This window comes from Antedon bifida, chromosome 7 (assembly GCF_963402885.1).
Source record: "Antedon bifida chromosome 7, ecAntBifi1.1, whole genome shotgun sequence".
NCBI lineage: Eukaryota > Metazoa > Echinodermata > Crinoidea > Comatulida > Antedonidae > Antedon > Antedon bifida.
The window spans coordinates 24,121,906-24,149,286 of record NC_136232.1 but is presented as its reverse complement, the minus strand read 5'-3'; the positions used below and the strand labels follow the sequence as shown (position 1 = coordinate 24,149,286).

The window sequence follows — 27,381 nt, the reverse complement described above, 5'->3', positions numbered from 1 at the left end:
AAACTTTAAATGATATAAATCTTCACTTATTTATTAGTATTTATTGCTATATTTTTGATGTGGTTGGTTTTATAATTAAAAAAGATAAACAACTTTATGATTTTGAAGTTTATTCAAACATTATGATGCTTTTGTTGTATAAAAAAATAAGGTCTTGTTAGAACACTACGTTAAATGTGCTTCTGCATATCGCATGGCTAGAAAGATAAATTTAATTATTGCAATTTTCCTGTCTGTAGGAAAAGTTATTCTGCGTACTGCGTATACCATTTGAGCGTGTTGGTAACGCGTATCGGAAGTGCGTAACGGAAGTGCGTATCGGAAGTGCGTGTTGCGTCAATCGCGCATATATCTGACCTGTAAACTGCTATGAGTCGGATGTCGGCGGCAAGATGTGTTTAACGTTGTTAATACGGATGGAGGGTGGTGTTGAGGGAGAGATAGATAAATGAATGTGTGTAAAAATGTTTAAAAATAATTGAAACGTTTTGAATTGTATGCAAAATTATACTACAAATATTATACTATTTTTATATGTTACGTTTCCTAAGTATCGAAATTCCCCCGTGGTCATCTTTTTTAATCCCTTACCGGCCTCTTGAACTTGAGCCCAATGACGTCATGCCTGATTCTTGGAATGGCACTATAGTTATTGTTTAAAGCGTATAGTTTTTTATTTCGTCAAAGAATATATATCTTCCTTGATTTCGTATACAATCAAACATGCATATGCTACTAGTGATATTGCTGATGGTTACTTTAATGAGTATGTCGTAGAAAAGATGAATGTTAGAAGATTCGAACCGTCTATGCCTACCAATTAAAATTAGAAACGACCCTTGTCATATGTCTTTGTTTTTCCTAATTGTCTAAATAAATGCAGTATTTATGATAAATGAGCTCTTTTGTCCATGATATAGCCAAGGCAATTTAATAAACTTCCAAAATACCGGCACTAAAACCGATCATACGGAACCATTTTTAAAAATCGAACACGAAACTTTTCGCACTAAAAAGTTTTTGATCTTTTATTTTTGTTCTTTGGCGCCCTCTACATGAATGCAGTTTTCAAAACAGAGTGTACAAATAAACCGGAAACATTTTCAACAGTACAAAGAGATAGGTCATGCGGAAGAAAACATTTTTGGGACTCCGTTCAGAAATATAAAAACAAATCAAAAACGGCTGACAGATACAAAAATAGAAATAAAATATGGCCAATATGAATGCATACATAGAGAATCGTAAGTAATTTCATACTTTTCTAAGCCCATCTGCTAGGCTAGTCTGGTTAGGTACGTATCGTATGTATACGGTAGGTAGTGTCCTGTTGTCTTCAGATGTGTGAGTGAGCATAGAGTTGTTATGGTGTGAGAACGTAAAACGGAATCTATTTAGACAGCTCAGGCGGCGACTACGGAAACAGCAGTGTAGGCATGTGTTTTTGTATTATATTTTGTGCAACGACATTTCTTTGTTAACTGCTAACCATTTATTTACAGATTTTTCTTAAATCTTTACAATCATTGAATTGAAAAATAAAATAATGGTATGGAATATTTATTCCTCCCAAACAACAAAACAATTTTTTATCGGGAGGGTGAGAGGTGTGGTTCCACTTTCAGATGTCTGTCTGTACACCCTCTTGTTTATTTAAATAATATTATTTCTGTTTATTTTTAGGTGGTAGTAATGACGACCCAGAACCAACGATGTGGAAGTCGTATTGTAAGTATTTTAACCTAAAAATGATTGCAAATTTGACCTGGATTTTGTTTTGTTTTTATATAGTAAAATTGCCAATAGTATTCAATATACTTAAAGGTGGCAATCCAAACATATACACAAGAAGGAGTGGAGCTGTGGCTTGGTGGTTATGATGCTTGGCTACCAATCTAAGGGTCCTGGGTTCAAGTCCTGTCATATGTCAGGGTTTTTTTCTCATGACAATTTACAACTCCACTCCCAAAGACTTAATAATAAGCCTTTGTCTATGTAGAGCATCTTGTGTATATGTTTGTCTTATATGTTCTAGTGCAGTATTTGGAGAGCCATCTCGATAGTGCTTTGCACTCATGGGATATCATCTGATAGGATTTGAACCCTGGACCCAGTAACCAAAGATTTTAACCACCAAGCTGTACATAGCATATTGTCTCTGTCGACTATTCCAAATTATATAACACCTAACTAAATTCCTGTCCTTTGATTGGACTATTGTGGGTCACATGTCATGCAATAGTACGCATTATTGAACGAGTAACCAAGCATCTTACCCACCAAGCTGTATATAGCAGATTGTCTCTGTCGACTATTCCAAATTGGACAAAGTCTGTTCGGATAGGTCCAAAAGTGATATGCCACCAACTTCTCAGTATACTGATGATATCAGTCAGCGGTCTTTTTGAAACAGATGATGTGGTACTCTCACATGTTATAATCTTTCCAATAAAATCACATTATATGTCGCCGGTCTTTAAAGTAGCCATGTTTCTATTTCTGTACTTCAGTTTCTATAAGCAAAAAAAAACACAGTTGATCACCGGCACAGAAACCAAAACTAAAAACAAAACAAAAATTAATTAAGTATTTGATTGTAGTTATCTTATTTCAATGCATCTTATAAACTTATCATTAAATCTCTACAACATCCATCACTTCAATTTCACATTGCTTCTCACAGATTTTAGGTAAATCCCAAATTTCATAAATTGTGTAAAGCTTTGTCCACACTATCAAACTTTATGTGACAACACAATGTGATGTGTCCATATATGGAACTAATGCAGATGATGTCATATCACTACCATATTTAAGCATCACTACCGTATTTGAGCATATCACACTTTTTTTGCCCAACTAATTTGAGAGTGTAGACAGAGCTTAAAATTAAAGTAGGCACTGTGAAAGACTACAGATATGTATTTTATATCTGTTATTTCTCCTGAGGTTATCCACCAGGAAACCGTTGCCTCACTGGAATGGATCAGATAGGCTCACTAATCTCCGGAAACTAACCATTAAAAGAACAATAGCCTAGTTACTCTTTTAATATCAAATTATTTACACAGTTCATTGGGGATTCCTAGAATAATATAAACAGTATTTCTTTCAGATATAAATAATACCAAATATGAATACAAAAATCTTAATAAAATACAGAATTTCATGTACTATAAAAACACAAGTATAAGACATGTATACAGTCTGACATATTGGTATGCTATTTGCTTTTTACAATATGGCCAAACATTATACATGAGGACACCCTATTTAGAGGAAACTTTGTTGTGGACTGAACGAAGGCAATATATATGTTTTAACACAATACGGTTGACTCCTGAAACGAACAAAATATGTTAACAGTACAGTCTACCCCTACTTTAGTGGATACCCATATTCAGGTCATAAACAAGGTGAAACACTACGGTAAACCTTTACTTTAGTGAGACACTTATTATGAAGGGTACACTTTCCTGTGAAACAAACAAAATATATATGTTAACAGTAACACTACGATCTACCTCTACTTTAGTGGACACTTTCCTTCGAAACAACAATATTTTATAACACACTGCTGTCTACCCCTACTTTAGTGGACACTTTCCTTTGAAACAAACAATATGTTATAACACACTGCTATCTACCCCTATTTTAGTGGACACTAATGATATTAAGGGGACACTTCCTTAGGACCAGATGGTGTTACCCTTTTTAATAGGAATTCTTGTGTATAATTTATAATAAAAATTAATGATGTAAATATTTTAGTTATATCAGATTGTTGGTAAAAATTATAATGCAAATTGAAATATGCGCACTTTGAAAAATTAAGAGTGCTTTTCGGACTCTTATATTGTATTTAAGTAGATTTTAAAAGTCTTGAGTTACAGGAAAACTCTGTTTCACGGAAGCTCTGATCGGTCTAATGAGAATGATAGTATGTAAGTGTTACTTACTTCATTAAAAAAGCTAGGAAATGTTTCGTAGACAATACAAGGAAATAAAGTCTGGCGTTTTGAGTTTTGCAAAATGAGAACAGTCAATGACAATATCCTCCAGTGATTAGAGATTTGTGTGCAACCAACCGTGGTGTGATTATTACAGTAAATTGTAATTATTATTAAAACCTTCTTTCTGTTTAATTATTTGAGAGTACTGTATGTGGAATATTTATAATATGTTATTGTTGGATTGATTAATAGATTATATAGTGATCATATTTACTTGAAAAAATCACCCGTTATTACTAAATCAAAGAATTTGTTATTCATGTTTATTCAGTTGTGTAATATGCTATAACTTAAGATCAAAAAATGGTTAAGATTAAAAAATCGGTATTATATATAAAATAATTTATTTAATTTATTTAATTAATTTTTAATATTTAGAATTTGTACTTCAAAATTCACTATTTGTTTCATAATCAAATATTATTTAAACAGTAGTAATACTGTGTTATCTTAAATAATCCCACCGTCAAACAGATCTGTTTTGGTTTTCTTCAGACATACTGTAAAGAAAAATTATTGTTAATATAGGCCAACCTACTATGTTTTGGTCCAACTTTGTATTTTATTTTCATAAAATTTATCATAAACCCACCTACTAAATTTTGGAGTGTGTCCGTTCCTCAAATCAAATTTCATATAGGCCACCAGGATGGACAAGTAGTATTATATTAATTTTAATAACCAGATCTTAATCTTTGTGGTAAGAAGGGTGGAATTAAATTCCTTTGATGTCATCTGAAAAAACAATTGTTGGAATGTCATCAGGATGTGTGGGAATAAAGAAGAACTGCGGTCACAAAGAATTATTGTCGTCACTAAAGTTTACCTATAGTACTAGGCAGTGCATAGTTTTGTATAGGATTTACTGTGTAGGCCCAATACAGTTTTAGTGAATATTATAACCTTGAAATAACTCTTTATTTTAATGTATTGTTTTCTGTGGTTTGATTTCTTTTGAAATGATAAAATACTTGTGATGTCAGTCAATCTGTCATTTATTGTTATTGTATTATTGTACTAGCGTTTGTAACAAGTGAATCATTAGTTGTTGGAACTTATGGATATACACCTTAGCTATAATCTCATAGAAAATTGGTATATTTTGGTCAATCAACTACCTGTTTATATTAGGAGTTTGTTTGATTTGGACATACTTGTCTTGAACAACTATATTGAGAGATAAGAGAATTACACAAGAATAGAGATTTGCTGCCTTTTATTTGTGATTTATAAAATCTGCGAAATTTGGTTGAGTTTATTAAAGAATAATGGTACGCCTGGACTAATACTAAGTGATACAATTTGTACAAAAGGAAAACAGCAAGAAATCAGAAGATAAAGTTGTACATAAACAGAAAAATCACTTTTTATTCAAATTAAGGACACACAATTGTTGAGTTTTTAATTTTTATGCTGGCAGTACTGACTAAACATTTTCAAGATAGCAAGCCTTTTTTATTTTGTTGATTACCGTAATTAAAGAATATTTGTACATATTGTACTTATTAATGTGAACCTGGTTTACATCACATAAGTACAAGATGTTGCATAAAGATTCACGCTGGAAATCTCTGAAGAATTTAAACATTGGTACAATGACTGTTAATAGGTTACAAGGAATATCTGTAGCAATTAAGTGTAAGTTTAAATCCTATTGTTTCAAATATATGTTTTAAAACTACCCATATTTAGGACACCCCAATTAAAGGGAACACTTATTTTAACAAATAAATGAACCAAACAGAACTCATCCGTAGCAGAGAAGTACTTAGCTTAGTTAAATAATATTTTGGACCCGAGGTTATCGTCTGTCATGACGGGATTGGGCCATATATATATTGTTTGGTCACAAAGGTAATAGGGATTCTATAATAGGTGTAGGGGTATAAAAACACCAGTATGTTATTAAGGTATAGCTGTTAAATGGTATTATTTTTGATCTATCAATTTGAAGTGTATAATAAGATTTGCCAAAGCATCCAACAATGGGCGTGGATCAGATAGTCCCGTCGGAAGGCAATTAATTGTCCCTAATTATATTAATACTTGATAGGATATGATGAATTGGTTTGGGAATAATTGTTTTTGCATGGTTTAGTAGCAATCAGAAATTACTGAATGTCATTTAGTCATTTTAAAGGAAGTTAGAATGAAACGTTGTGACATTTAAAGAGACATAAATATGTTTCCAATAATAATTAATGTTATTATATTGACATATTTAGCTTAATTCTGTTGAAAAATGGTAATTAGTAACTGATTAAGTGAAATGATAATGGTAGTAGGCTACTTATTTCATTTAAGTAGTCACATTTTTTTATTTTTTTTTTCGTTTAGGGGCTGGTATTTGACAAGTTCTTTTACTTCTTTCTCCGATCCCAGAAACATTTAATGTTACCATTTAAGTTATTGTAAATGTTTGCTGCTTTTTTTCTTTAAATGTTTCTAAATAAATGTTGAATGAATTATTTACGTACTGTAGGACCTCTTTAAGGAGACGTCATTCGGACCCAGTATCCTTTTAATAGAGGTTTCCCAGGAATAGGTTTGGCCATATTGTTTAAACTCCTTATATTGATTTCTCGGTAAATTGATTGTATCTTTAATTGGGTGTCCCCTGAATAAGAGTTGACCTATAGTGTTGTTGTTTCCTCTTGTTCATATCTTTGGAAAGTGGCCCCCTAATAGAGGTGTCCTGTTCATAGATGTGCCAAAGAAGGGGTTATCTATTGTATTTTAAACACTACTTCATAAATGTACCAAAGAACTATATTGTATTTTAAATACTACCTGTACACAGTGGTATATTGAGCACATAGCATCAAACATCTAATGCACAGACAAGATGACTCTGGCAGTTCTTGAACCCATGCCATCTCACATGCCAGTTTGATGCTTTTCCAGTGTGCCATCTGGCTACGGACAGTGGAGGCAACATCTGTTTAATGGCATTTTAAGTGGTTTGTCATCGCTCAAATTATTGATTTGAAAGACAAGAATTTAAGTTAATTAAATTCATATCTATCTTCACGTTAATGACCCTTTAAGTATGACACTTTGCTTGTTCAGGTAGGAAAATAAAATTGGCTTGTTCACTTTCCGAGATTAATAACCTTCAGAAGTTCAAGATCTTTTGGCTCCTTAAATATTGCATTAGTTTTTTCAAAGTACTCCATTGTGTTTTTATACCATACAATTATTAGGTATTATCTATATAAAATTTAATTTAATATAATTATAGGTTTTGCTACTGGTATCAGTAGTTTAAAAAAAATCAGCAGTTTAAAAATAGCTTAGGGGCGTAGTTTGTTATGCGTACAAACAGTTTACCAAACCAAAATAATTTAATTTTGAAACTTAATATCTGCAAATATGTCAACAATATTTTATTATACCTTACTAATTTTGTTTAAACTTGGTAATTAATCCCAAACTGATTTTCATTTTCATAATTCCAAAAAATAAATAATTTCATTTTAAATAATCAACAAATTCCCTATCGTAGGAAGTTCACAGAAATGCCTCTGTTCTACGGATGCTAAAGTCTCTCGAGGCATAATAACGTACTTAAAGCGTATTAATTAGTACCGTGAAGCTTCGACCAGAACCTATTCACCTGTAAATATAGAATCATGACACAAAGAGATTGCAAAACACTGTGATATTTGGCAACATATATTTGTTATTCACAGTGTTTGTCCTTGTATTGTGCGTCATATCAATTCCCGAATATCACCCATTTCTTCGAGAAACATCATTAGAGGAAGAGAGGAGGCACAGATGATCTTATCTACGAGAAGTTGGGTGGCGTACCATATTTAAGAACGTCACTGTTGTGGGGTTGTTTGGTGCATGTGTCTGCTACTCACTGATAGGAAATTATGAATCATGATTTTCTTAACCAAGTCATCTAAGTTGATTAGCCGTTGTAGGAAACATCTTTTGCAGTGGTGGCTGTCGACTTGTCATTTATAACGGAAACCATGAAGGAAAGAAACTTTAGAAAAGCGGACAAGCAGACCGTTTAAACGATCGTCAAATTATCTGATAATCTTCGGTATACAACGAACATTCCTGATTTGACCCGCACAAAGTGAAAATAGGGTTATGAGGATCACAGGATATTTTACAAAATGAACGGACTCGTTGATTTCAAAATGAAATCATCTGTGTTTATGGAAACGTCTTTTTTGAATTGCGGCGCTATCATGTTGAACTCGTCGTCGTTCGCTAATAACTCCTTGCTGCACACGTCACACTGCCAGTGCAATTGGTGTAAAGTGGATTTACGAAATTTTTATTTGAGAAAGGACAAAGTTCGATTTAAACCTAAGTGTAGGTAGAATTACGTTGCAGAATGTTGTTTTTTTTTTTAAATTTCCATTTCTAGATTGTATTTGATGTTTTTGATAAAGTTTTATTGTATTTTGTTTCTAGAATAATAGTTGTTTTCTTAATACATGTTTTTATCATAAAAGTTTTTTTGTGAACTTTAACCTCATATACCTGTATTTGTTAGAGTATTACTATTTTATTAGTTGTTAGTTTGATAGTACTAATTTTAATGAATAATTTGTTTATTCCATTTCTAGATTGTATTTGATGTTTTTTTATGAAGTTTTATCTATTTTGTTTCTAGAATAATTACTTTCTGTACAGTATCATCAAATGTTTTTATCATAAAAGGTTTTTTCTTTGAACTTTAATCTCATATACATCTATTTATATTACGTTCAACATTTCAATTGTTACTATTTTGTTTGTTCTACTGTAGTATTGATTTTAATGCAAATTTTTTTAAATTATTTTTCAGTATATCAGTTACAATTAAAGGCGCCGAAGCCTATGAAAGTTATATGTAAAACACCATCTCCTGGAAAACCACCATACTACGGCAAAGAGTAAGTAACATAATAATATTTTGGTATATATTAATTTCTTTTTCTTGGACTGTATACTATTATAGCTTTCACTTATATAATGCAGTGTAAAGCTTTGTCTACACTATCAAACTTTATTTGACAAAAAAAATGTTATGTGCCCATATATGGACACAATGATGTCATATCACTACCATATTTGGGCATATCACATTACATCACATTTGGGAAAATAAAGTTTGATAGTGTGGACAGAGCTTAATACATGTTTTATTTGTTCTTAAAGTTTGTTGTTGTCCTAATTATGATAATGTCTTATCATTTTCATCATTATTATTATCATTATTTAGAATCATATTATCATTGTCATCATTTATCATTATAATCATTGACATAAGTTATTGATATCATCACTATTATTTATCATCATTATCGACACACGTATCCTTATATCATGATATCTTAATCATCATTGTCGTCATCATCATCATTATTATCATCATTGTCATCATCGTCATCTTTATTATCATCATCTTTGTCATCATCATCATCATTGTCATCATTATCATCATCATCGTGATTATCATCGTCATTGTCATCATCAACATCATTGTCATCATTGTCATCAACATCATCATCATCATTTGATTTGAATTTATTTGGAAAATCATCATAAAAAATACATACAAAGTGATTATAATCATCATCATCATTATCATCATCATCATTTTCATCATCATTATCATCATCATTCATTGTCATCATTTTTGTCATTCTTATCATCATCATTTTTGTCATCAAAATCATCTTTCAATTGCATCACTAGTAACATTTGTGACATTTTTCTCAATATTGTCATATAACCTTTGTAATCTCACCATCATCATTTATTGTCATTCAATTATCATCTTTGCCATCAACATGTTTGTACAGAAACTGGTTCACTATCCATTCTACTACAAACCAGTTCAATCTACATCATCATTCATTGTATGCAGCAATGATAGTTACAAATCCACTTAATGATGTACATACAGCCTAAAAGCCATCCATCAACAATCAATCCCTTGTATAGCATGGCCTTGTTGTAGAAAATGCCAATCGAATATGAAGCCTGTGGGATTTTGTATGCTGCTCAACTAAGTTCATTATCTCAGGCGAATTATTGATCACACTCTAAAGTACACTCATACAACTTTAATTCTGACAAATTGACCCCAGATGAGGTCATTGGACTAAATTTTATAATCAATATTCATAAATCAATCAGTTTTTTTTTTCATTTTTTTGCAACTTTCAATGTTAAACCGAAAGTCTTTTTTAAACAGCCAAATTATTGATCACACTCTAAAGTACACTCCTACAACTTTAATTCCAACAAATTGACCCTAGATGAGGTCATTTGACTACATTGACCTGTATATGAATATTTTTCCATTTTTTGGGAAATTTTAAAATGTATAGCAAAGTTTTAGAAAACAAACAGCATGTTTGAACGAAAGTCTCTATTGAACAAATCTCCAAAACAAGTTTATCCCCTGAGTGTCCATAACAATTTGAATTGCTCTATCATCTGAATGATTGATTGCCCTAATTTGATGTCATAATGATTACATTTCCCATCATTAATATTTATAAAGTAAATATTATAAATATTATATGATTTCATAAAATTCTGATAAGTCAACGCTATACTCATGAACAAACAAATAAAGACAGATAAAGCCTGGTTCTCAATTGGACGTAACGCAAGTGAATTGACCAATCACAAGCAACAGTTCGGATGATCCATCGTATTGTCCAGTGTGCTTACTTGCGTTGCATTCAAACGGGAACCAATGTTTGATTAAAAGGTGAATAAGAAATGATTTCAAATTTTACTGGATCAAAAAATTACTTTTTAGAATATATTAGCAGGAGTACATAGTTATCCCACCCACTCTCAATCCCGGATGTTTTTGTCTGATGGAGGACGCACAGACAGACTCCATTTGGGAATCTGAATACACTGCACCAACCTGTACTGATTAAATAGTGTTTCACACCTGTTCCGCCCAGGCTCCGGCAAATAAAATTGTGTCTCAATGTTTCGTTTTCATGATGAGCCACGCGCTTGCTGCAATCTTTTTCCTCGATACACGTGTATGTCGCGTTGTGGAAACTAAAAAGTTGCTAATGCTTTACGAGAAACATGAGTCGAAGCCGGACTGGAGAAGGTGTGGAAGACCCTTAATACTCTATGTGAACTTAGATAATAATCTATCGTAACAGACAGTAAGACAATATACCATGTATTTCATATTGTTTACTCATCGGTCTCTTGGGCCAGATTAGCCGCTATCCCTCATTTTACTTTGCTAGCGGCAGACTGTATTATTTCTGAATGTTATAAGTTAATCAATTAAAAGAGAAATGTAATTAGCTATAAGTTCAAAACAGGTCAAGCGTGTAGTACATTACTGCTTATTAAGAGCAGTGGTTATGATTCATGATGGTTTGAGAAAGTTGAACTCGTAAACGAGTCTTAAAGTCTTTAACCTAGAATGCTGTCATTGAGTAGAGTTTGTTCAATATTTGAGTAATTGGGTCATGTTTATATTCTGCCATATTTAACAGAATTTAGCTGTGAGTGAGCACACCCACTAGAGTTAAGTGTGCATAAGTGCATACAGAGAGGATCCCAGACAGCCTTCCCTCTACAACCAACCGCAGACCTTATTTTCCAATTCTAGAGCTCTGTCAACACTATTGAACTTTATGTGACAAAAAATGTGATGTGCCCATAACATATATAATAATAATAATGAAAATTTGTAAAGCGCAAGCATCCGTCTAAAAAAAAAAAAGACGCTCACTGCGCTATATATAATAATGGACATGATGATGTCATATCACTACCATATTTGGATATATCACTACCATATTTGGAATGGGCACATCACACTTCTTTGTCAAACTAGTTTGATAGTCTAGACAGAGTTTTAGGGCCTTGTGAAATGTACCCAAAACTATAGGTATGGTAAACTGGTTTTGATATTGGTATTTCTAGGAAAAGCTCAAAATACCAATTAAAATTGCATTTTTTTTGTTCAAAAAATGAAAAAATAATTTCACTTGTTGTCTAGTTAAGAATTGCCAATTCATGGATGTTAAACAAGAGTTTTGAAAAATTTACAATGACCGGTAAAATGTCTGAACAACATAATGTAATTATTATATCTTAATTTAATGTAATCCTCGGATTATTAGATTATCTATTACAGATTAACTTTATATCCAGTTAATACCCTTGACCAAGATAAAAGCATATAATAGTAGTAATCATTATAAACTAATTGTAGGACTTCAGAACTAATTGATAATAGATGAAATGATATTGATTTGCATGGTCAGGGGCTGGCTGTAAGGTTATATAAACTAGCCTGTGGGGCTAGTAAATCAGTTTTATTACTAGCCCGAATTCAATTGTACTGACCATGAATACAAAACAAAAACAAACCTTGTCATAATAGGTGGTTGTTACATTTAAAAAAATTAAATTTCACAAATTTTATTTTGAAAACCTTGGGCCTACCGAATATACAAGGGACACCCGTAAAGCTTGGTTCCTACTTGGATGCAACACAATTACGTAGGTGCAGTGGAAGTGAGTTAACCAATCACAAGCGACAGTTTGGATGATCTATCGCATCATGATTGGTCAAATTACTTACGGTGGGCTTTTGGTCCTTGAGTTACATCTAAATGGGAACCAAAATTAAATATCATGCCATTTTACAAATTCTGTTCTGAATTCATGAGTAGAACAAAATTGGAAAAATTTTTTTAATTTCAATCATTCTTTTGGAAGTCTAAATCTGCTTTTCAGAGAGTTCAGAGCGCTGTAAAAATGATATAATAAGAAAATATACTTTAGATAAATTGTAATTACACTGTGATATTTGACAAATACAAGTGTGCATATTATATACTACTTACACTACTACATTGATAGTTAATGCGTTCAGAACATATTTACCATAAATAACTTACATTACATTACGTAGTTATTAGCCGCCAGCAACAATCAGTTTGTACAATAATGTTTGTTAGTTGTAGTGTACGTGTTAAAAGAAGGTCACAACAGCTTTTTAATACAAAAAGTGAATTATACACTAAAATATTGTGAGCATATATTTTACCTTGATATAAATAACAAAGAAAAAAACAAACATTTTTACCTTGATAAACAAAACATTATTTAATTCTCTTTATTTAACTCAATATGTAAATATAACCACAAAAATTAACCACAAATGAATGCAAAATAATTGTGGAATGGTTTATTACTATACTGAGAGAAACATACATACATAACTAGTTGAATGTAGTTTAATCACTAAAATTAAGATTAAAACACCAGCCATCAAGCACAGGGGGTCTTCAGGTCGGGTGCCAGGCTAGTTTTCTGGAATCTGGGTTCTAGTCCGATCTTACTGCTGCAGTATAAATACATTTTGTTTATGCTATTAACCGATTTATACAAATCTTGTTTTGGGTTTAATCATACACAAACTGTTTATTGCAGTGACTGGCTCATAAACTTGTGTATTGAAAAAAATCATACGTTATTACACTAAAAAAAATCATTTTCTGCAGTAACTGCAGTAGAATAATTTTGGCCTTATATAAATTATAAATTTTAATATTTACTACACTGTGCATGAGAATAATTCTTTAAATATATTAATACCTGTATGTATGCTAATGTTTTTAAGTGATTTATTGCATATCGCAAATAAATTGAAACCAAACCTTTTAAAGAAAGTACAAATACATCTCTGTTGACATTTGTCATGATTTGTTATTCCATTTAAAAATAAGTATTGAATTTATGAAAAATTAACAGGAAAAAAATGTAATTTATGTGTTCCAGTTACAGTAATCAAACTATGGTCTACAATGATTTGTTTTTTTATTAATTTATTTTCTACCAATATTATTTGTTTTGGCCATAGTGTAGCCCCTTGGTAATATATACAATGTAATCTAGTTTACATATTAGTTAACAGGCTGACCATATAAGGAAATTGGCGGCTAGTAAAAGGGGCTCGTCAGTATAACAATGTTCATATCGTAAAAAGATTTAGTTATTTGGTATCGTAAGCTGTCTACGCTATCAAACTAGTTTGACAAGAAAAATGTGATGTGTCCAAATATGGTAGTGATATGACATCATCATGTCCATATATCACATATTTTGTCACATAAAGTTTGATAGTGTAGACAGAGCTTTATAATTGGAAAATGAAGTACTGAAGTTAACCTGCAATTGCAAAATTTAAAAGGTTGGGGGTGGAGGTGGGAAGGTTCTAGGCTGTCTGGGACCTTCTCTGTATCCACTTATGCACACTTACCTCTAGTGGGTATATATGGGAACATCACATTTTTTTGTCCCATGAAGTTTGACGTAGCTTTATACATTGTTGTGATTTTTATTAAATAAATATTGTACATTCGCCAAAGTAATATAGTAATGATGTGATTTTAATTACCAAGTAAATTGAATAATAACAATTCCAAAACATTTTGAATATAACAGAATCTCAGGCAGTAAAGCAAAAATACAAATGACATTCATTATTTAATGTTTGTTCACTATTGATTTGAACCTGTGACCTAATTGCATCAACGACGCTAGCATTAATTGACTGCACCTACCTACGCAACAATAATCATTTTACATACATAACATGATGCTGTATTATAAATTACAGATTACATATAATCTATTCCATAAAAACATCACATTTTATGCTTTGCGTTCCTAAAAGCTATTTTATTTTATCGCATTCCGAAAGATATTCTTGATGAATCATAATTTTTTAAACATTATCTTCACATCAGGTATCATGGAGCCGTGTCACGAGATGTTGCTGATTGGTTACTGCAAGAGGCGGGCGAGGGGAGCTACCTTGTCAGAGAAAGTCAAAGGGCTCCTGGTAGCTACACATTAGGTTTAAGGTGAGAAAAAAATGTCCATCTACAAAACTCACATTTACACCAAATCAAGTAATTTATAATTTCTCTAAAATCACATATAAATAAGCATATGCCTATGTAAAGTTTGGTTGTGGAATTCATATGGTTTTACGAAGACATGATACTATCATGGCAGTATCCATATATAGCCACAGTATGTCCATATAAAGACATGGTAATATCATGGCAGTATCCATATATAGCCACAGTATGTCCATATAAAGACATGGTAATATCATGGCAGTATTCATATATAGCCACAGTATGCCCATAGAAAGACATGGTAATATCGTGGCTCTATCCATATATAGCCATAGTATGCCCATATAAAGACATGGTAATATCATGGCAGTATTCATATATAGCCACAGTATGCCCATAGAAAGACATGGTAATATATGGCAGTATCCATATATAGCCACAGTATGCCCATATAAAGACATGGTAATATCGTGGCTCTATCCATATATAGCCATAGTATGCCCATATAAAGACATGGTAATATCATGGCAGTATCCATATATAGCCACAGTATGCCCATATTATAAAGACATGGTATTATGGTCGCTGTATCCATATATAGATAAATAGATATGATTTATACATACAATAATTATGTATAGCCATGCAAATATAAAGGCATGGTGGTATAGCAGTATCCATATATAGCCATATAATGCCCATATAAAGACATGGTAATATCGTGGCAGTGTCCATATATAGCCACGGTATGTCCATAAAGGAAATTGTATGGCACTTTTCATATAGCCATTGTATGCCCCAAAAATGGTAATATTGTGGCAATAGCTATAGTATGACTGTATAAAGACATTAATATCATTGCTGTATCCATATATCCCTTGTATGCCCATATATCACATATATAAATATATGATGTCATCTTACCAATAAAGGCATACTTATTTTTATTATGTGATTTCCTTGTACAATAACCTAGTGTATTGTGTCACCTTCAACCACTTGATGATGGCTGCATACCTGTGAGGTTAATACCAACACTGATGTATTGTTTTAAACAAGATAAATGACTTATTTGTTTCTTAATGAGCTCATGCTTTAAACATTCTCTCAAAGGACAGTAATAGAATACATCTTTTAAAATGAGTAAACCATTAATACACTGTCCTATCATTGATTGATATGCAATGTAAACTATAGAGGGGGCAATGTCATCTTCTTCTTCCCTAGAGCCATGGAGAAATTAGTTAGGACTCCATGCCTAGACTCAAGGGTCTGCAACATTTATTTCCAAATACATAGCAAATTGCCTGCCATATAAAAACATTTTTTTATATAAAAAAATTATATGCAATATTGATTTAATTATTTTTTTTTATATGTACAAAGAATATTAAATGTAGGAATATTTTTCATAAAGTAATATTTCTGGAAGATACAGTATTAAACTTTTTTTTCCTGATGAGAAATACAGTAAAAAACAAAATATCCCAATGTACATTGAAGTGATCTTTTTCAATACTACTAAACCCATTATGTATAATTTTTGATTGTAGGTATGGCAGTACTGTATAAAAATGTCTCACCCAATTTTTTTTTCATGGGTATGTTAGTACTGTAGTAGGACAATTTTTTCCTTTTTTTTTGGTAGATTGGTATGTCATTTTTTTTTTTGTAGATATATTGGTATGTCATTTTTTTTGTAGATATATTGGTATGTTATTTATTTATTTATTTTTTTGTAGGTATGGTGGTATGACGAGAAACTATAAACTCTTCTATGACGGAATGCACTACATAGCAGATAAACGGTTCAACTCAATGAACGATTTGGTAGAGGACGGACTAATCCACTTTTATATGGAGGATAAGGCAGCTGATTATATTAAAGTAAACAATAGAACATTCTATTTTTGATTTTAATTTATTTTTTCTTTCATTCATTCTAAATGGTCCCTTAAAGATGTTTTGTCAACTGAAAAAATAATTCTACAATTTTTTTTTTTAATATGCCATTTTAATGTCACATAATAGTTATCCACTTTGACCAAAAATCGGATCGAAAAACAAATTATTTACTTACAAATAATAGTCGAATTGGCCAATATGTTTTTGGTTGAATTTAACTATTTATTTTGTCATTTTATAAGTGAAAACACCACTTTTTTTTCTGTTTTTTTTTCTACGGAAGTGATTAACTTTATTAAAACTACAAAATTACCTATTCAAAGTCTGATTTAATTAATCTTCATTTTTCATGTTTTTGGGGAACAATATATCTTTAAACAATAGTAAAAAAAGTTGAATAATTTTAAAACTTTTTTTAAAGGTCATGGATGCTGAGCCAATCTACGATAAACATTCAAAATATGCAACCGTGCGATTACCACGGCAACGGAGCTCGGTGGACAACATGGAGCAACACCACAACTTTAGTGGCCACAGGTTAGAAGACGAACGACCACCGGAATACAACAACCAATCTGTGGTTTGTAATAGTTTAAAGATTATTTATAAATATGAAAAGGAAAATATTGTATGAAAATAATGACTTGATAATTTTCAGTGGAACTCCAAGGAGTGGGTAATAGCAAAGAACTTATAACACAAGAATCTCCTGGTTGTCCAAAGCGTGTAACAATTTTGAAAGGCATTGTAGGATAGAATAGAGCTAATGGGTGGCGCCATTGTGAGCCATGGAGTATCATCATCAAATTAGAAAGGCAAAATCTGTAGAGGGGATCTGCCATACTATAGGTGGGATAGAGTAATTGACTGAGCCCTCTATAGGAATTAATAGTTTTGACTTCCTAGTTTGGAGAGGGCACTGCTCCATGCTGTGAAATGGCGTCGCCCAGTTTGACCTTTTAACCCTGTACTTCCTATAGTGTTTTTTGAATGCAAATTGAAGAACAGGAAATTCTTGTGTTATAAGTTCTTTGGTAATAGATGCTGTGGATGGTCTCCTTTTCCTAAATAAGTTTCAGAGTTACGATAGTACTTTTATTGTAGTATTTCAGTACAGATGTATCTGATTCAAACAGCTGCAAATACAGTCCATTCTCTGGGGTACAACTCCTCAATTTCAAATCCTACTGTATCTTGTAAAGTTCCTCTAGAGGCCTACTAAGGAAAAATAGATAGATATGAAAATTGTCTTATCTTAAACTTTGTCTACACTATCAAACATTATGTGACAACAAAAATGTGATGTGTCCATATATGGACATGATGATGTCATATCACTACCATATTTAAGCATATCACTACCATATTTGAACACATCACATCATATATGTTTGTCTGTACACTAATGTTTATCTATGTTAACAGGTTGATGGAACATATATACCCGCTGATAAAATAATAGTGCCTAGAACCGCAGAAGAAATTGTTGTACAATATGAAAAGGCTCATAATTTTAAGGTATTATTAATATTATATATGAATTGTTTATACGTGATAGAAAAATTAATTCAGTATTACAAATTGTATACAGTATTTATTTTCTTAATTTTAATTTTTAATTTTAATATTTCCCTATTAATTCTTCATATTAATTATTTCTTGTTCATTTTTTAGGTGCATACTTTTGGGCTACATTGGTGTGAATATTGTGGCAACTTTATGTGGGGCCTTATTGCTCAGGGAGTCAAGTGTACAGGTATGGAGAAACCATTATTTGTATAATGAATTTTTAGCATAGCACTACAAAGTATCTCCGTTTATTTAGTAAAGAATTTTTTTTCATCAGATTGTGGTCTGAGTGTACATAAGCAGTGTTGCAAGCAGATACCCCAGGATTGCATGCCAGATAAACGCCTTATCAAACGAGTTTACGGTATTGACCTGACCACGTTAGTGAAAGCTCACAATACAACTCGTCCAATGGTTGTAGACATGTGTATAAAAGAGATTGAATCTAGAGGTAAGATTAGCATAGGTGTGTTTCTAATTATAGAATCTTAAAGGTTGGATTTGCATACAGGTGTGTGTTCCTAATTATAGAATCTAAAGGTTTGATTTGCATACAGGTGTGTGTGTCTAATTATAGAATCTAAAGGTTGGATTTGCATACAGGTGTGTGTGTCTAATTATAGAATCTAAAGGTTGGATTTGCATACAGGTGTGTGTGTCTAATTATAGAATCTAAAGGTTGGATTTGCATGCAGGTGTGTTTCTAATTATAGAATCTAAAGGTTGGATTTGCATACAGGTGTGTGTGTCTAATTATTGAATCTAAAGGTTGGATTTGCATACAGGTGTGTGTCTAATTATAGAATCTAAAGGTTGGATTTGCATACAGGTGTGTCTCTAATTATAGAATCTTGAAGGTTGGATTTGCATACAGGTGTGTCTCTAATTATAGAATATATCTGTAGGATTTGCATGCAGGTAAATGTGAAGCCCACACAAAAAATTCAGACATTTGTAAGAATTAAGTAAGAGCGCCCTCTATGACATAAGCCTCATTTGATAATAGAAGATTAACAAAACTTAATGGCAGTGTTAAATAATGTGTTAAAATTGTATTTTTCAGGTTTGGATATTGAAGGTATATACAGAGTGCCAGGAATGTTGGACGATGTTGACTATATTCAACACTCCTTCGACAATGGTTAGTTATCGATAGCATTATTTAAGAAATATAATTATATTAATCCAAAGGCAAATTACTGAAAAATGACAATGCTGTGGGTATCACTGGCTCGATCTCAATGGAGATACAAAATAAAATAAGCACTGTTAAAATGACAATGCAGTGGGTATCAGTGGCTGGATCTCAATGGAGATACAAAATAAAATAAGCACTGAAAAAATGACAATGCTGTGGGTATCAGTGGCTGGATCTTAATGTAGATTACTAACATGTTACATACATTACCTGTTTTTGAAAATTAAACATTTCATCATCACAGTAATTTTTTTTGGAAGCAGGTGTCATAGAATAATTTGGGGTTTCAGAGGCAATTTGCCTTTATATGTTGTAGTGAATAGGGAGCCTTGTCCACTCAGGAGTACGGCCAGTATCTGAAAACTAGATGTATAATTTCATTTTCTTAATAAATATATCCCAAGTTTTTATATTAATGTAATTATATTTATTTTGTTTTAGATAACGAAAATGCAAAGATTGGTCCTGTCGATGTCTCCGATATAAATGCGGTAGCAGGCGCCTTCAAACTGTTCTTACGCCAACTGCCAATCCCTCTTATACCATTTGAACTTTACGAAAAGTTTATGAATGCAGCAAGTAAGTGTTACAAATTACTAACAACTTAGGTAGTGAATTATTAACAAACTAGGGGGTGATTTACTAACAACTTAGGGAGTGAATTACTAATGAGCTAGGGGGTTAATTCCAACAAACTAAGGAGTGATTTACTAATGAGCTAGGGGGTTAATTCCAACAAACTAGGGGTGATTTACCAACAAGCCAGGAAGTGAATTACTAACAAGCTAGGAGGTGACTTACTAACAAGCTAGGGGTGATTTACAAACAAGCTGGGGAGTGAATTCCAACAAACTAAGGGGTGAATTACTAACAAGATAGGGAGTGATTTACAAACAAGCCAGGGAGTGAATTACTACCAAGCTAGGGGGTGAATTTTTAGCAATCTAAGGGTGGGGTGAATTACTAACAATCTAGGGAGTGAATTTTTCTGATACTGCATAAATTACTGCTAGGCCCCTTTTGATTATCAAAATGCATGCATTAGTGACATCAGCTACAGCACTTTTGAAAGTGCCTTGAAAGATTGATAGATACTATAAGATCGATGATATTTTGTAGTAGCACCCTCTATGTTTCGATGTATTTTTAATCAGCATGGTTTGATCAGGGAGTTGTTTTATAATGTCTCTCTCTGATACTTCATTTTTCAAAGTTAAACCTCAAGGTAATTATTCAGAAATGCTATATTAAATGAAACAGGTAATTTGTGTTGTGTAGTAGAGAGACATTTGATAAATATCTCCCTCTAATATAAACAATGACATATTCAATATCATCATACCTTTTATTAACTGTAAATATATTCAATAAATGAGATTGCTTTAAAGCTCTGTCTACACTATCAAACTAGCTTCACAAAAATAAGTGTGACGTGCCCAAATTTGGTAGTGATATGCTTATGGTAGTGATATATGACATCATCATGTCCATGTATGGGAACATCACATTTTTTTGTCACATAAAGTTTGATAGTGTAGATAGAGCTTAATATTTGAAAATAATTTGGAAAGTACCAATATTAATATGAAAAATTATAACAATGATTACGAATTATGAAATGACATGTGTATACATATTATATTTACATATGCTCACCACAATAGACATTATAACATGTTTTTTATTGTTGCAGACAGTGTCTTGATATTGTTAACACAATGAGAACACTATGTTATGTTATTTCCTTTGTCCTAAATTTAAATGGAATATGAAATGATATAGGATATTTACAATATCAAGTTCAAGTTTCAAGTTTGTTGTTTTCACACAATACAATATACAATATAATACAGAACATAAATTAATAAATATAATTGTATGAGGAGGACGCATTAAGCCAAGGCTTTAAGTTTGGTCCTCCAGATAAATAAATATATATTAAACTATTTAATTTAAGTGAAAGAAAAAAAAAATTATTTTTGATTTTAGCAAGGGATAATTTGATCACTATCCTTTTATAAAAGGTGGCAATCCTGTTCATAAGAAAAAAACATATACTGTACACATAAATAAACATCTTTGGGAATGTGTTATTTCTTTTAACTTAAACCCCTTATACCTGGCAGCCAAACATCCAAACCACCAAGGTACAACTCACTGTATTACAATGTTATTTTTTTTTGCCTGAGAAAAATTTTGACATCTGGTAGGATTTGAACACAGGCAGTAATCAGTAAATTTTATTGATTTCAGAAATTGAGAAATTCATTTGGTCAAACATTAACAATAAAATCGTTAATTTTAAAAGGCAGAACAGAAATATAAATATCATTTTATTTAGTTGTGTTTAGTTGATTCCAAAAGATTTGCTATTTAGATTTTGTTGTTCTTATATATTTCCAGCTTCTGTTCAGCTCATATTTGTTATATAGGCCTATATATATTTCAAATGATTAATAAGAAAAAAGAGAGTAAAAATTTACTTTTATCATTTCTTCACAATACAATAATATAACTCACAATATATTGCATCTACTTTACAACTGAGTATAAACACCCTGCCTTGAGACTAAAGGCTGTGCCTTGTGAGGAACCTCTGAGTGAAATATTAAATAAAATTATATATATATATATAAATGTATACACATGTAAAAAGGATTAAAAACACATTATAAAAAAATGTAGCTACGTCGGCCAAAAAGCAGGACCGTGAAAGTGACCACTCTGTTTGAAGGACAGTGTGTTACAATGCCATCCTCTTAACCATCATCATCTACAACTCACTGTTACAATGTTATTGCTTTTGTCCTGAATTTCAATTGATTAATACGAAAAAAAGAGAGTTCAAATTTACTTATTATCCCTTATTATTCATCATTTCTTCACAATACAATAATATAACTCACAATATATTGCATCTACTTTACAACTGAATAAAAACACCCTGTTAATTTGTATCTCTTTGTCCTCAATCTTAATTCAATGCTAAAACTCATCAGTAAAATGCTGCCTGTGCGTAATTATGAATTATTCATAAAAATGATGGGGTTCCCAGATAGGAAAAATCAATAGATTTCTATGGATATTGTGTCTTGTTAATTGCTTTTTAAAGTCGTAAACTGTTAGATATTCAGCCTTGTGTATGTTATGTGCATTATGAGTATTAACTGTAGTAATATGATACTTTAAATTCTAACTAGCAACTCATATTATATCATGTTTCTATATACACATAATTGTTATAGTTATTATACAATATCATTGATACAAACATTTTTATTTGTATTACTTACATCGTGGAGTAATTTTTATTCCATACTTATATCAATGCTTAAGTTATTAAAATTATGTACTTATGTCACACAGATATTAATAATAAATGCTGGTTTAACTTTTTTTTCTCTCTTTCGTGGGTGTAGCCCACTTTTATTCATTCTTTTATTCCGTGGCAAAGATATTAAAAATAACTGGTTTAACTTTAAAACAACAATAAAATTTTATGTGGCACATGTAGGGATGGTTAAATGGCATCAGTAATAATTTTTCCCTGACATATTAAAACAATTTAACATAATATCACAATTAAAGTGCTTATCATTGATATTTATTTGTTAGATAAATCATGAATGATTCCTAAGAACTTTCAAGTTAAAATAACTATATTGAGACATTTAATGAATCTAGGCAAACTGCCTTAAAATGTGACATGTTTCGAGAAACTATTCTCAACATCATAACAGTAAACAACGCCTAGAGTACTTATATACCAATAGGACAGGTTGTATGTAAATGAGGAAGTAATTAGCATGATAAAACAACAAGGAATGTAGGCAACAAACAATCATATGGCAAGCGTGACGCCTAAGTTATAGATTTGTTTGTTCAAGGATTTGATATATTTATTTCTTTTTTAAATAATGATAATAGATATTAGATTTTTGATTAAATATCATATTTTTTACAGAAATAACCAACGAACATGAAAGGTCAGACAGCATATACAACGCCACTAAGGAATTGCATAGTATCAAACAAGCCCATTACCAGACTCTTAAATGCGTTACTGATCATCTCAGAAGGTAGGCAAAATATATTATCTTAAAGATCATGATGTATTGTCCCCCAAAACATGAACAATGAAGAATAATAAAATCCGACTTTTAATAGACCGTTTTGCAGTTTTAATAAAGTTATTCACTTCTATACAAAAAAAATGTTTTATTTCATTTATAAAAAAGACAAAATAAACAGGTTTATTTTAACCAGAAACTCATTGTCTGACAAACAATTTGATTATTTTTGCTTTGAATTGCATTCAATGTATAATTTTGATATAACATAATGTTAATTAAATTATGGATTTGTCCTTGGTTTACTGTATATACACAAAACTAATTTTTCAAAATAATGTTTTTAATTACAGAGTTAGTCAACATCAAGAGAAGAATAAGATGAGTGTAGAGAACATAGCAATAGTATTTGGACCAACGATATTCCGTTCCCCCGACGACCAATCTCTCAACAACCTCATCCTTCTTCAATTTCAGAAAAAAGTTGTTGAAATGTTTCTGGAAGAACATGAGAAAATTTTTGATAAATAGTTTTGATAAAATGTGTGCTAAATATTTCTGGAGGAACTTGGGAATTGTAGGGATATTTTTGCCTTGTTGTGGTCAAAGTTCAGGGTTCATGATCCTGGTCAAAGGTCATGGTTCATGATCCTAGTTACAGTTACAATTTTTTATCCATGGTCACAGTTCTAAAATCATGCTGATATTAGTTCAGAGTTCATGTCCAGGTCACAGTTCAGTTTTTCATAATCCTTGTCACAGGTCAGAGTTCATAATCCTAGTCAAAGTTCATGACTGTTCCTAACATGATGAATGCTTCCAAGGTTCTTTAAAGTTAATAATATAAAATACTGATTTATTTCTTCTCACTTTATGTTTTGTAAAATGCAAAGATTGGCTAATTAATCTATTTATTCATATTTAATTGTTTAATTACTATCAAAACAATAGTAATATAGTATTGTTACTATTTTGCTTTACATTTTTATTTTTTATTTCTATTACCAGGGAAGATTGAAATCCTGGTCTGGTATTACTTACAACATGGAGTAATTATTATTCCATACAATGCTTAAGTTATTAAAATTATGTACTTATGTTTATGTCACAGATACTAACATATTAATAATAAATGCTGGTTTAACTTTAAAATACTTAGATTGATAACATTTTATGTGGTACATGTAGTGATGGCTAAATGACATCAGTAATACTCTTTCCTCCGACACATTAAAACAATTTAACATATCACAATTAAAGTGATAGTGGCATGGTGCTTACCTTCTAATCCAAATGTTAAAGGTTCGGTTCTGGAAGTACTAATTCTTGTGGCGATAATACCATTAAGTTATTTTGAAACATCCTCCGATTCAACTCACTTTTAGATGGCTGAAGTTAATAAAATGATATTGATAAAAATTAATAGCAATATTTGCATATAATATGAAGCCAATTGCATCTTTTACGTACATGTGTGTCTATATGCCTATGTTCAACACACAGTGTGTCTATATGCCTATGTTCAACACACAGTGTGTCTATATGCCTATGTTCAACACACAGTGCGTCTATATGCCTATGTTCAACACATAGAGTGTCTACATGCCTATCACATAATACATCTATATGCCTATGTTCAACACACAGTGCGTCTATATGCCTATGTTCAACACATAGAGTGTCTATATGCCTATGTTCAACACACAGTGTTTCTACATGCCTATGTTTCAACACATAGTACATCTATATGCCTATGTTGAACACAGAGTGTGTCTACATGCCTATGTTCAACACATAGTGTGTCTATATGCCTATGTTCAACACACAGTGTTTCTACATGCCTATGTTTCAACACATAGTACATCTATATGCCTATGTACAACACACAGTGTGTCTATGCCTATGTACAACACATAGTGTGTCTATATGCCTATGTACAACACATAGTGTGTCTATATGCCTATGTTGAACACAGAGTGTGTCTACATGCCTATGTTCAACACATAGTGTGTCTATATGCCTATGTACAACACATAGTGTGTCTATATGCCTATATTCAGGGATATCTCTGTGATATGTAAATACAAACGCTGCTTTAAAAACTGTACAGACACCAATCTTTAAACATTAAAAGCTATACACATCATTATATGTCTGTAACATCAATGCAAAATTAATGTTGTTTTTGTATTGTTTTTTTTAATCGGCTACTGTAAATTTTTCTTCAAAAGAACAATCTATTCGAAATTAAAATTTGTCTATTATGGGTGTGTATCCCCCCCCCCCTTTTTTTTTTTTTTGGAAAAGGCTTCATCTTTATCAAATAATTGTACATAAGTGACACATACAGTATTTGTGCAGTGAACCATGCAGTATGTGTTCAGTGAGCCATGCAGCATGGGCAATGAACCATACAGTATTTATGCAGTGGACCATGCAGTATGTGTTCAGTGAGCCATGCAGCATGTGCAATGAACCATACAGTATTTATGCAGTGGACCATGCAGTATGTGTTCAGTGAGCCATGCAGCATGTGCAATGAACCATACAGTATTTGTGCAGTGGACCATGCAGTATGTGTTCAGTGAGCCATGCAGCATGTGCAATGAACCACACAGTATATGAGCAGTGAACCATGTAGTTAATAGATGGTGTTTTTCTGTTTAAACGGTTTAACATGGTTTTTTTGTTGTAAAACATGGTATGCAATTTTTACTGTGTATATAGTGTGTGAGAGTATACGAATCATACATTATTGTAACTATGCCTTTAAATTGTAAGTGGTTCCTAAAAAATGGGGTAAATATTGTCTGATCAACTTTGATTGACCCTCCAGTTTTATATCCATTCTAGAGGTTGAGTGACAGTGTATTGTTCGTTTTATGATGTCATACGAGTACTAATGATACGATAAATGTGCTGTTTTAATTTATGCAAGCTTATTGTGTGTGCTCATATATATTATTATTTTTGTAAAATATTAGATTATTCATTTTGTTTGTAATATTAATTGTTATTATGGAAAAAAAGGTAATATACAATCTAATAATAATTCCAAGCCTCATAATAATAATATAAGAAAGATTATTTTTTTAGTGTATGATATTCAAACTTTATTATTAACTAATTAGGTTCATATTCAATATATTTTGTTGCATTAGGATACCAGATATTTTGTATAATTTTCTTTGCTAACTTATTATATAAAGTATTATCAATAATATAATGTAATACAGTAATATATATTATGGCTAAATGTATAATCAAGCAACTCCTCTGCACGTCGTAATGTGCCGTTTCCCCTCCTTTTCTATGTGTATAGTTTATAAAATAAAACTTGGGAACTACGATAAACAACGTTCCCAATTCCAATAATTAGTAATTTTAGCCCAGTTTTTAATAGATAAATTATTTATGTATATATTTAACCTTTTCAATTTCAAAGAAATTTATATATGTTTATTTTTGTTTTTAAAATATTTGTTAAGATGATGATATGAAGCCAGAGAATTATGCAAATGAAAATTCTCCTTTTACAGTGCTAAATGACTATGGGCGGCCATTAGGGCCAAAAATAAACAAAAGTCAGTGCTAAATGACACCTCATTCTGTTTAAAATACACATTTCATATGTTAAATTTGTGGTACTGTACTTTTTTTTCATTTTCATCATAAACGTCAACTGAACTGAACACAATAACCGCTCAACCAAAAAAAATAGTCAATTAAAATTATTTGGGAGA

The 27,381-nt window shown here is 31.5% G+C and overlaps 2 protein-coding genes across 4 annotated transcripts in view; one reads left to right on the top strand and one right to left on the bottom strand.

The window, feature by feature from the left end:
* The window catches only part of LOC144848768 (neuronal acetylcholine receptor subunit alpha-10-like), a 171,125-nt gene that overhangs the window by 84,739 nt on the left and 59,005 nt on the right, over window positions 1–27,381 (bottom strand). The window lies entirely within an intron of this gene.
* Window positions 1,110–27,276, top strand: LOC144848777 (N-chimaerin-like). Of its 3 annotated transcripts, XM_078705706.1 has the most exons (13): window positions 1,110–1,244; window positions 1,684–1,728; window positions 8,827–8,914; window positions 14,780–14,896; window positions 16,639–16,783; window positions 17,223–17,381; window positions 18,227–18,319; window positions 18,476–18,557; window positions 18,648–18,821; window positions 19,434–19,511; window positions 20,010–20,147; window positions 23,533–23,647; window positions 23,992–27,276. In XM_078705706.1, exons 1-13 carry the CDS (start codon window positions 1,214–1,216, stop codon window positions 24,167–24,169), a joined length of 1,443 nt encoding a protein of 480 aa, XP_078561832.1. In that variant the 5' UTR covers window positions 1,110–1,213; the 3' UTR covers window positions 24,170–27,276. The 3 variants fall into 3 exon arrangements, with proteins under 3 accessions (XP_078561832.1, XP_078561831.1, XP_078561830.1); XM_078705705.1 differs by lacking the exons at window positions 1,110–1,244; window positions 1,684–1,728 and adding an exon at window positions 5,480–5,651; XM_078705704.1 differs by lacking the exons at window positions 1,110–1,244; window positions 1,684–1,728 and adding an exon at window positions 7,516–8,348.